The sequence below is a fragment of the Engystomops pustulosus genome, chromosome 9 (assembly GCF_040894005.1).
Source record: "Engystomops pustulosus chromosome 9, aEngPut4.maternal, whole genome shotgun sequence".
Taxonomy (NCBI): Eukaryota; Metazoa; Chordata; class Amphibia; order Anura; family Leptodactylidae; genus Engystomops; species Engystomops pustulosus.
In genome coordinates, this window is record NC_092419.1 from 29295471 (window position 1) to 29308351 (window position 12881).

Consider the following 12881-nt stretch of genomic DNA (forward strand, 5'->3'; position numbering starts at 1 on the left):
GGGCTGTATATAGTGATTGTTGGGAGAGCTTTGTACAGTGATTACTGGAGGAGCTGTATACAGTGATTCCTGGGGGAGCTGTATATAGTGTTTGCTGGTGGGGGTCTGTTTATAGTGATTGTTGGGGGGGCTGTATACAGTGATTGCTGGGGGGCTGTATACAGTGATTTCTGGGGGCTGTATATAGTGATTGCTAAGGGAGCTGTATACAGTGATTGCTGGGGGGGCTGTATATAGTGTTTGCTGGGGAAGCTGCATATAGTGATGTCTGGGGGTTGTATATAGTGAATACTGGGTGCTGTATATAGCGATTACTGGGAGATGCATATAGTTATTGCTGGGGAGCAGAATATAGCGATCGCTGTTCCCTGTCTGGACTACATTTAATGGAGGCCCCCAACATATTTTCCGCCTAGAGGCCCCCAGCAACCTTAATCCTGCCCTGGTCCTCATAGTTCCTAGAACCATGACCGGTCTCCACTCCTGATTCTTAGCCACCATGCCTACTGTCCTCTTCCAGGGTACCCTTGCTCGGATATCTTTACTATATTTGAACTAAACCAGTGACCTGTTGGCACTTTATCTATTCATGTGGGCTATATCCCCCCCACAGAGGGGGGGGCTTCACATAGAGTTACCACACTTATTTTTATTGACCTTGTATTCTATCTGTGGATGTTTTTAGGTGTTTTTTGTTGTATGTTTAACATGCTTGGCCCTCTTTCTTGGCTTCCTTTCTTCCCCTTGTTTTTGTAATACAGGCAGTCCCCGGGTTACATACAAGATAGGGTCTGTAGGTTTGTTCTTAAGTTGAATTTGTATGTAAGTCAGAACTGTATATTTTATCATTGTAACCCCAGCCAGAACTTTTTTGGTCTCTGTGACAATTGGATTTTAAAAATGTTGGGTTGTCATAAGAATCAGGATTAACAATAAAGCTTCATTACAGACACCTTTGATAACAGTTATAGCTGATTATTGTAGCCTAGGACTGAAGTACAATAAATTACCAATATCCAGTGGTCTGTTTGTAACTAGGGGTCGTATGTAAGTCGAGTGTTCTTAAGTAGGGGATCGCTTTTATAATCATCGGCATGTAAAACTAATGATTCTTTGGCGGTAATATATATTTTATAATATCATCATTATTATTATATAATACATTACACCTATGGTCATGAATGAGCTAAAAGCTATCTAAGCTTATCTTAGCTATAAAGAATATGTTAGCCATTTTGTTAGGCAGGCTTTTTCCACTAGTTGTCTTAAGGTAGGAAGCTATGTAATTCTTTATTCCCTAGAAATCCTTTCATTTGTGCTGACGAATAATTACCACATTGGAATCATAATTATTAGCGGGTGACAATTTGAGCTTTATCCATGGGGACATAACACAAATATGAATCATATCTTATAAAAAGACAAGCAGATGCAATTTTTTTTTAAATTAGCTGTAATTGAAATCATCCATAAGTGCTTCATATAAACCTTGCATTCATCCCTTTTTTCCAATGAAAAATTATAGCATGAAAAATATTTTTCAGATTATTTTGACACCTATATTGTTCTATGAAGGTGTGTGTCAGCCAGTGGTTGGCTGCAGACCTGGAACACCATATTCTCAAAGACCGTTCTACATGAGCGGAGACGTTATTATAGGTGGGCTTTTTGATATACATATTTACTATAAAGCTGAAGCTTTTAACTTTTCAAGTCCCCCACATCTTCAACCACGGAAGATAAGGTGAGAATTGGTGTGATCTATTTACAACATATTTAGTAAACTGTTTAAGAAAGTTTAGGTAATGGCAGACACAGCGCAAATAATGGAAAAAATGTGATATGATATGTAGCAGATATGTGACAGGTACCAAATCCTGAATGTGCTATTCCAAATGGTAGATGCAGACCAAAAAATAAGCTAAATATATACCCCAGCAAATTAATGTAAAATTTACTACTTTGGTGATTATTATCCATAGACACATGTCACGTGTTCTGTATTTTTCATCAGTGCATCAAAACCAAGAGTGAGTTCAAGGCATAGAAGAGGTCCAAATAGTTATGTTTTATGTTTATTCTGTATAGGTTCTTCTTATAGTTTTGGCCTGGAAATGATGCAAAATACTCACTAAATACTGACTGGGGCATATGTGAAAGTGGCATATATGTAAAAAAAAGACTACAGGCAGTCCCCAGACTTATAGTTGACCCCTTGTTACAAACGGACCTCTGGATGTTGGTAACTTACTGTACTTTGGCCCTTGGCTACAATAAACAGCTATATCAGTTATCACAGGCGTCTGTAATGAAGCTTTAGTGTTAATCCTGGTTCTTATGACAACCCAACATTTTTAAAATCCAATTGTCACAGAGACCAAAAAAAAAAAATTTGTTTGGAGTTACAATGATAAAATATACAGCTCCGACTTACATACAAATTCAACTTCAGAACAAACCTACAGAACCAATCTTGTACTTTACCGGGGGACTGTCTGTATTGACAACTAAACAATTATAATTATGTTTTACATCTCAGCCTAATTAAGATAATTCTGTTTTGGGGACATAATTATTCAATTAACATCAATTAAAAAAACTGCATTGAAAAAATTGTTTCTTTTTTTTTTGGCATTACTTTTCAAAATAAAACCTTCTCAAACACTTGATATCCAATTATTGATGAGGTAGAAAAAAGGTCTATGTGTTCTAGAAAAAAACAAAAAAAGCCCAGAGCATTAAATACTAGCTTTAAAATGTGAAAAAAACATGAATACTTTTATTAGTTCATGTTTTTGGGTTAAAGTCTAAAAAGCAGGAACCTTTTACAAACATACAGTAGAATGTAGGAGAGTGACAAGATCAGATGGTGGGAAATAATGTTAATCAATGCATGGAATATATACATATTTAGGGGCATAGTGTGGAATAGATGTTTATTCAGGAGTCGTAGTACAGGACCTTTTTTATTTGGGAGTACCATTTGTGTTATTTTTAGGTGTGTAGTGTGGAGATGGGTTGGAAAAATAGAAAAAATAAAGGAAAATTGTTCTCCCAGCAGTGTATTTATGAGGATGGTTGTGAGTTATATTTAAATGCCAAGCTAATTTCTGGTGCTGTATCTGTGTTATGAGCTTGCGTTTAGTACCTAACTTTTATAAACCTCACCTTGTTTTATTATTGTACTGTTCTTTGTACTGATGTTGGATTTATAGAACAAACTAAGTTCTGGTGTTGTATTTATGGTATCTATGTGGCGGATTTTAAAACTATTTGTTATGTTCCACACTTAGCTCCAGTGCTGTATTTATGTATGAACTGGGTTTAAGTTCATACTGAGCATGCTTATGGTGCTGTTTCTACGTTGTAAGTCATGTTATGCAGTATTTATGCTACAAGCTATATTCAGGAGCTGTATTTTTGTGTTAAAGTGTGAAATGGTATAGAGCAGTGATGGCAAACCTTTTAGAGACCAAGTGCCCAAACTACAACAAAGACCCGCTTATTTATCGCAAAGTGCCAACACAGAAATTTAATTTGTGATTTATACTCCCTTCTCTGTCACAGTTTTCATTGATACCAGCACCTGAGGACACCAATAAAGCAGAAAATAGTCCCAGGTACAGCTGTCACTTTAAAATAGCTCTGTGCACAGCAAGTCCCGGGCTGTCTGTGACTGCAGGAAGATACCTGGAGTCATATCTGGTAATGACCTGAGTGCCCACAGAAAGGGCTCCGAGTGCCACCTCTGGCACCAGTGCCATAGGTTAGCCATCACTGGTATAAAGTCTAAACTCAATGTTTGCTTCTCTAACAATTAGTAATCTTTACTTATAATATGTGCTAGTCTGTCCTGATGAAAGTATAAATCGCTAAAAATAATTATACTTGTGGTATTTCAAATCTTTAGCATGCTCTTGGAAGACTTTTATAATTTCCTAAGTTTGGTGTTTACAGTGGATGAAATCAATCGTAACCCAAAAATTTTACCAAATGTGACATTGGGCTACAATGTGTATGACTCCTACGTGGACCTCTTCAGAACTGTACAAGGGGCAGTTCGCATCTTCTCAGGAAATACCAAGCAATATCCAAATTACAACTGTGATAATTACACTGTTCTTGCCGCTGTCATTGAAGGCATGGCATCCAGCTTCTCGATACAATATGCCAAAATATTTGATATCTATAAATACCCCCAGGTATGAAAAATATATAAGTGACCTTTTACCAGTTCCTAAATTATGGAGAGGAATAGTTAAATGTTATTAATTATATTGAATTCAGGTTATTCACCAATTCTTCATAATTTCTGAGTTTACACATATTACAGGCGGTCCCCTACTTAAGGACACCCGACTTACAGACAACCCATAGTTACAGACGGACCCCTCTGCCCACTGTGACCTCTGGTGAAGCTCTCTGGATGCTTTAAAATAGTCCCAGATTGCAATAATCAGCTTAAAATTGTCTGCAATGAAGCTTTATTGATAATTCTTGGTCCTATTACAGCAAAAAAATTTGAAACTCCAATTGTCACTGGGGCAAAAAAAAAAAATTGTCGGGAACTACAATGATAAAATATACAGTTTCGACTTACATACAAATTCAACTTAAGAACAAACCTACAGTCCCTATCTTGTATGTAACCCGGGGACTGCCTGTATTGTACTAGTTTATTATAATGCACGACTAACAATAGGGCAAGATATACTTTCCAATAATTTAATTAAAATGCGTTTACACTTTATAGAATTTTTACTGTATTATTATCCACAGGGGATAATAGGAGATTACAATCTGATCCGTGGGGGTCTAATTGCAAAGCCAAAAACTGCATAGACAATGGGGCAGATTTACTTACCCGGTCCCTTCGCGATCCAGTGGCGCGTTCTCTGCGGTGGATTCAGGTCCGGCCGGGATTCACTAAGGTAGTTCCTCCGACGTCCACCAGGTGTCGCTGCTGCGCTGAATGCACTGAAGTACACCAAGCTGGGCTGAGTGAAGGTAAGCGCGAGTACAGTGACAGTGGGTTTTTTTTTTAAATGCGGCGGTTTTTCCAAATCCGTCAGGTTTTTGTTCGGCCACGCCCCCCCATTTACGTCGCGTGCATGCCGGCACCGATTCGACATAATCCGATCGCGTGCGCCAAAATCCTGGGGAAATTCAGGGAAAAATCGGCGCAAATCGGAAATATTTGGGTAACACGTTGGGAAAACGACCCCCAATATGTCCCTTGAAAAAAATAATAATAAATATGCACTGTGTCCCTGAAATAACCATAGGATAGTTACTGCAGAACATCATTGGTAGAGATGCGCTGATAAGCTCTATTTCCGCTTGGGTTTGGTCGCATGATATGGACATATTGCCGGATTGGCCGTGCTGGTTTTCGGCTGCCAATCCAGCAATAGCAGGGGTGCACCTAGCCTTTCTGCTGCCTGAGGCGAACTATAAAAAGACGCCGCCCCCCCCCCTCCCCATATATGTAATATATCAAGGAGTGTCAGGACCAGACCCAATCATATTGGTTTAATGTTAAAATAAAGCAATGCAAAATACATAGAGCATCCCACCGTGTACTATAGAATAAACACAGCGAGCTACTACAAAGCACAAATACATATAACAATCCGCCATATAATATAAAATCAATACAGCGTACTGCCACATACCATATAATACATACAGAGTGCCGCCATATACCATATAATACATACAGCGTGCCACCATATACCATATAATACATACAGTGTGCCGCCATATACCATATAATACATACAGTGTGCTGCCATATACCATATAATACATACAGCGTGCCACCATATACCATATAATACATACAGCGTGCCGCCATATACCATATAATACATGCAGTGTGCCGCCATATACCATAAAATACATACAGTGTGCTGCCATATACCATATAATACATACAGCGTACCCTCATATACCATATAATACATACAGCGTGCCGCCATATACCATATAATACATACAGCGTGCCACCATATACCATATAATACATACAGTGTGCCACCATATACCATATAATACATACAGCGTGCCCCCATATACCATATAATACATACAGCGTGCCGCCATATACCATATAATACATACAGCACGCCACCATATACCATATAATACATACAGTGTGCCACCATATACCATATAATACATACAGTGTGCCGCCATATACCATATAATACATACAGCGTGCCACCATATACCATATAATACATACAGTGTGCCGCCATATACCATATAATACATACAGTGTGCTGCCATATACCATATAATACATGCAGTGTGCCGCCATATACCATAAAATACATACAGTGTGCTGCCATATACCATATAATACATACAGCGTACCCTCATATACCATATAATACATACAGCGTGCCGCCATATACCATATAATACATACAGCGTGCCACCATATACCATATAATACATACAGTGTGCCACCATATACCATATAATACATACAGCGTGCCCCCATATACCATATAATACATACAGCGTGCCGCCATATACCATATAATACATACAGCACGCCACCATATACCATATAATACATACAGTGTGCCACCATATACCATATAATACATACAGTGTGCTGCCATATACCATATAATACATACAGTGTGCCGCCATATACCATATAATACATACAGTGTGCCGCCATATACCATATAATACATACAGCGTACTGCCACATACCATATAATACATACAGCGTGCCCCCATATACCATATAATACATACAGCGTGCCGCCATATACCATATAATACATACAGCACGCCACCATATACCATATAATACATACAGTGTGCCGCCATATACCATATAATACATACAGCGTGCCGCCATATACCATATAATACATACAGTGTGCTGCCATATACCATATAATACATACAGTGTGCCGCCATATACCATATAATACATACAGTGTGCTGCCATATACCATATAATACATACAGCGTACCCCCATATACCATGTAATACATACAGTATGCCCCCATATACCATGTAATACATACAGCGTGCCCCCATATACCATATAATACATACAGCGTGCCGCCATATACCATATAATACATACAGTGTGCCCCCATATACCATATAATACATACAGTGTGCCACCATATACCATATAATACATACAGCGTGCAGCCATATACCATATAATACATACAGCATGCAGCCATATACCATATAATACATACAGCGTGCAGCCATATACCATATAATACATACAGCGTGCCGCCATACCTTATAATACATACAGCGTGCCGCCATATACCATATAATACATACAGCAAGCAGCCATATACCATATAATACATACAACGTGCAGCCATATACCATATAATACATACAGCGTGCAGCCATATACCATATAATACATACAGCGTGCCGCCATATAGTATATTTTACATGGTGGCACGCTGAATGTACACACATACATACACATATATAAACAGTATATACAGCAAATATACACCCATACATATACAGAATATATATATATATATATATATATATATATATATATATATATTACACACATACAAACACACACAGAGACATCTATGCATACATTCATACACACACATATATATACATACATAGAAGTTACCTTCACTCTTTTCTTCCTTTCTCGTTGGCCTTGTCCTCGGGGGGCTGGGGGGGGAGGGTTGCCGGGGATGTGAGAATCGCCGCCGGGGTGGGGGAGGGCGGAACGGGGATGTCGGAGCCGGGGGGGGGACCGGAGTCGGGGGGGGCAGTGAAAACGGGGGGGGCGGCGGCTAGCGCGGACATTGGGCTGGGGCAGGGACTGGTACCTGTGCCGGGCGGTGAGATGTGATAGGCGGGCCGCGGGTGGGGTAAGTGTCGGCCGGCGCGCAGGTACATGTGCAGGCCGCGCGCGTGTTGAATGGATGGGCGGGCCGCTGGGGGAAGTGCCAGCCCGCGCACTGGTACCTGTGCCGGGTGTTTGGATGTTATAGGCGGGCCGCTGAGGGGAAGTGTCGCCCTGCGCGCCGGCACAGGAGCCAGCCGCCGCCGGGTGAATGTGATGGGCGGCGGTATTGTCCGGGGGGGACTTTAAGAGGTGCCAGCTGAAACCCATGCCAGCGGGCAGGAGCCCGACGCCGCCCCCTAGTCTAGCAGGAGGCACGCCGCCTGAGGCGAGAATCTCAATTCGCCTCATGGCAGGTGCGCCCCTGAGCAATAGGTCCAAGTTTCATGGTCGAACCAGAACGGGAAAAGCAGGTCTGCTCATCTCGAATCACAGGCAATGCCATGATAATCAGGTCATTTGCATTACAGTAAAACTGAGGGTTCCCTTACATCTTCCAGAGCCCATTTATTCAATCGATTCCCCTTCCTAAGGGACTTTGTACAATTTAATACATGCAGAAACAGGCTGGGATAGTTATTTTTACTGGTTCGCTAAACTGGCTGTTATTCTAACAACTGGTTTATAACAATCAGAAAGATTGAAAATTGAAAGAAACCTAATTAAAGTCTGCATATATACATGTTCATTATATGCATTTATTTTGTAGATCAGCTTCATGTCACAAGAACCTTTACAGAGTAACAAGCTTTATTTCCCATACTTCTATAGAACAGTTCCGAGTGAAAAAACCTTGTATTCTGCAATAGTAGCATTACTGAAGATTTTTGGCTGGTTGTGGGTTGGTATAATATATCCAGATGATGACAGCAGCATAAATGCTTTAAAGATTATTAAAAACATGATAGTGGAAAATGGAGGCTGCATTGAATTTATTAAGCTTGTACCTTCCATTAATGATTTTACCCCAGAAAGAATCAAAGACATTGAGCAAACAATTGTGAAATCAACTGCAAATGTTATACTTGTCTATGGATCCAAAAATTATGTGTATTACTTGGAGTTGAATGTTCACATATCCAACATACCTGGGAAAGTGTGGATCCATACCGCAGATTCCAGTTTCCGAATGTTTAACTCAATAAACGACACCAACGTCAATGGCTCTTTGAGGTTCATCTTACAGAAAAATGAGAACCCAGAATTCATCAAATTTATAAAACAAGTCAATCCAAGTAGATTCCCATCAGGAAATACATTTACGACATGGTGGGATGAATTATGTGAGAATCGTTGCCCATTCAACCCAAGGAACCGAAACTGCACAGGGGTGGAGAGCGGAAGGAAAATATTGTACTCACATTGTAACCTACGATTCACTGGCATGAGTTATATTGTATATAATTCTGTGTATACAGTGGCCTACGCATTGCATGAAATGTATCAAGAGATACCACTGAGCGAAAGACTACGGGATAGAAATAAGCTCAAATTTCAAGATTTAAAAGGTTGGAAGGTAAAAAATGTATATAAACTCTTAGGTTTGGTACCCAGAGTGTAATGGAGAAAATGTGCTTGTCCCGAGTTTGTCCTTCCTCAAGGTTTGCTTGTAGTGATTGCATAAAACAGAAAACATACATTATTACGTTTACCTAACAAAATGCATCATGCTTTGTATTTCTGTTATGACCTGATATATTTTTTTTTTTCTTTTCCAGTTGAATAAATATCTCAAAAAAGTGAATTTCACAAACCCAATGGGGCAAGACATTTTCTTCAGCGATGGAGAAATATCACTTGTATATGATATTTATAATGCTATTTACTATCCCAACTTGTCCATAAATTCTATAAAAATTGGAAGTTTCAATTACCACACCCCACCAGGAAGACAAATCATATTAAACAAATCTGCTATTGTTTGGGAAAATAAATTCACTAAGGTTAGTATCATTGAGTCGTATTAATGTATATATAAGGTTTTAGCACTAAAATATGTTTTATGTCCGGTTTTGAAATAATTTGCAATACACCCTCTTAGCTGACTGACAGATCTTTTTTTTTAATGCTTCTATTTTGTAAAATTAAAAAATTAAAAAACATACGCATTCGAATTTTTCCTTCCACTACTAGGAAAAAAAACACTTAAAGGAAACCTACCACCACGGATCTACCTCTTAAGGTAGATCGGTTGGTAAGTGCCTCTAATGTATGTAAGGATAGTCCTTTTAAGGGCTAAACCTTTAGTCCCCTTTATCTTTGTTAATCTTTAATTGTGGTAATATGCTAATTTACCAAAGAGGTTACTGGGCTGTGGAGTAGACGGAGCTGAGACTACATGGCACAGCTACTCCATGCCCCAGTAGCCTCCTTGATCCTCCTACCCAGATATCTTCAGTGCGCAGCTACGAGGAGCTGCACTCGAGGAGTGCGTTCTGCGCATGCACAGTAGCTCCGGCCCCGAGACCATGCAGCCTGTGTTCTGCACATGAAAGTACAAAATACAAAAGCTACAGAGATCTGAAACAAGTGGAGAGAATATCCTGCCCTCTAGAGCTCACAATCTATATGGGAGGGTAGATAGAGACACGATCAGGGAGAAAAGCAGACAGTTATTACATGCTGTAGGTAATCCTAAACAGATGGGTTTTCAGGTTACATTTGAAGGTTTGGAAGGTGGGGGACAGCATGACTATAAATATTTTCTATACTGCAGATACCCCGATCTGTGTGCAGTGAAAGCTGCCTTCCAGGAAACAGAACATCGGTCAGGAAAGGACAACCAGTTTGCTGCTATGATTGTCTCCCGTGTCCAGAAGGACAAATTTCCAACCAATCAGGTTAGTATTTGCATATTGCCCTCCAACCAACAAAAGAAAGAAGTACCTATCAAGTTGGTTTACTTAAATGACAAGAACTTTCCAGAAACAGATGAAGGCTTATCCATTGCCCAAGTATTTTGTATGGGATCCAATGGATAACTTTCTTCACTGTGAGTTCTAGTTGTGCTCTAGGCTAGGGATTAAGTGACATTTTGCTGTCTTGCACGTGTAAACATTTAGGTACAAAAACTATTCAACTTCAGATCACTTTGCCCTGAAATCACTGGTCACTGGGCTATAAAAATATTACAAATTATCTGATATTATGAAAATATTAGCATTTTAGGCATTATATATATATATATTTTTTTTTTTATTATTTATTTATTTTCTTTGATACTGCAACTTCCATATATATAACCATTCCAAAACTAGGTACTTTAATATCCACAAGTCCAGCATAGGCAGTTTAGCTTATACACTTATTTTATGCCTAATATACTTATTTCATCACCGCACAATATACTAAATTAAGGTTTTCTGGCAAACTAAACAAATATCAACTATAAGCTTCTTTTATTTCAGACATGGCTGTTTGTACCAAGTGCCCTGAGGATGAATGGCCCAATGACCAGAAGACAGAATGTATCAAGAAAGTAATAATATACTTGTCTTATGAAGACCCCATCGGAGTTGTACTGACTTTCATTGCTGTTTTATTCTCTGCATTGTCTGCTGTAGTTCTTGGGATATTTATGAAGAATCGTCAGACGCCAATAGTCAAAGCCAACAATCGGGACCTCAGTTACCTTATTTTGTTATCTCTGATGATTTCATGCCTTTGTTGTCTGATTTTTATTGAACGTCCAGAAAGGGCGACCTGTTTTTCACGGCAAGCAGTTTTTGGAATCACATTTGCCATCTCTGTATCATCACTTCTAGCTAAAACACTGATTGTAGTCATAGCTTTCAATGCCACCAAGCCTGGAAAAAACTTAAGGAAGTGGGTGGGGGCCAAAGTTTCTAAATATATTGTCTTCACTTTTTCATGCATTCAGGTTTTTATATGCATTATGTGGTTATTCATATCACCCCCTTCCATCTATTATAACAAACAGTCAGAAGTAGCAAGGATTATAGTTGAGTGTGATAAGGAATCAGCCATAGCATTTTACATAATATTGGGTTATTTGTGCATTTTGGCATCTGTTTGTTTTATTGTTGCCTTTTTTGCCAGAAAACTACCGGACACTTTTAATGATGCTAAATTGATAACTTTTAGTATGTTGGTTTTTTTTAGTGTTTGGTCTTTCTTCATTCCGACATATCTCAGTGCTAAAGGGACATCTACAGTAGCTGTTGAGGTATTTGCCATCTTGGCCTCTAGTTCTGGGATGTTATGTTCTATATTTGCACCAAAGTGTTATATCATTCTGGTAAAGCCTCAGAAAAACAGGAAAAACTTTGTTTTAAAAGGAACTATGTAACTTGATTTATTAAAAACTTTTAGTTAAAGTAGTAAAATAGAAAAATTGTGATTTATTAGGATGAAACAGGTCATGTAAATAGCAGAACTGTAAACATTTAACATAATATGAGCAATCAATTTTCAATTTTCTATTTAAGCAAGTATACAATATGAAAGAAAAATTCTAGTGAGTATGATTAGTAGAAATCTATAAATATAGTAAAATTCGAAAGAGACATGGAATGGCCACCCTCATTATTAAATTGCCATAGTACAGGTGATCCCCAACTTAAAGGGGTATTCCCACGAAGACAAGATTCTTAAAAATACTCAGGATGACAAAATAACACATTCTCTAATTCAATGTTATTAACAAAAATACAGAATTCACAGATAGAATTCCAATCTGTCTCTATCAATCCTAGTGTATACAATTTCACTTTCCCCAGCATCTGGGCAATTTTCTGATTATAGTTGGGCAGGGTAGATTTTTCTCATGAATAGCTTCTTCTGTCTGCACACTGCTGTGCTCTCTGCCCCCTGCCCCTCCCCCGCCATTACAAAACAAGCTCAGACACAAACACTTCCTGCCAGCAAGCAGCAGTATGCAGAGACTTGCTCTACAAGCTACAAATAAGGGGCACTCTGTGTGTGTTACAGCTCAGATTCAGAAGAGTTAACAAAGTTTGTTATAGCTCAGGTGTAGCAGAGCTGAAG

At 38.9% G+C, this 12881-nt stretch overlaps 1 protein-coding gene across 1 annotated transcript; it reads left to right on the forward strand.

Moving 5' to 3' along the window:
- Positions 1-3911: 3911 nt before the first annotated feature.
- LOC140076436 (vomeronasal type-2 receptor 26-like) lies at positions 3912-12183 on the forward strand. Its single transcript, XM_072122966.1, has 5 exons — positions 3912-4202; positions 8584-9390; positions 9593-9817; positions 10591-10714; positions 11282-12183. Exons 1-5 carry the CDS (start codon positions 3912-3914, stop codon positions 12181-12183), a joined length of 2349 nt encoding a protein of 782 aa, XP_071979067.1.
- The last annotated feature ends 698 nt before the right edge of the window (positions 12184-12881 follow it).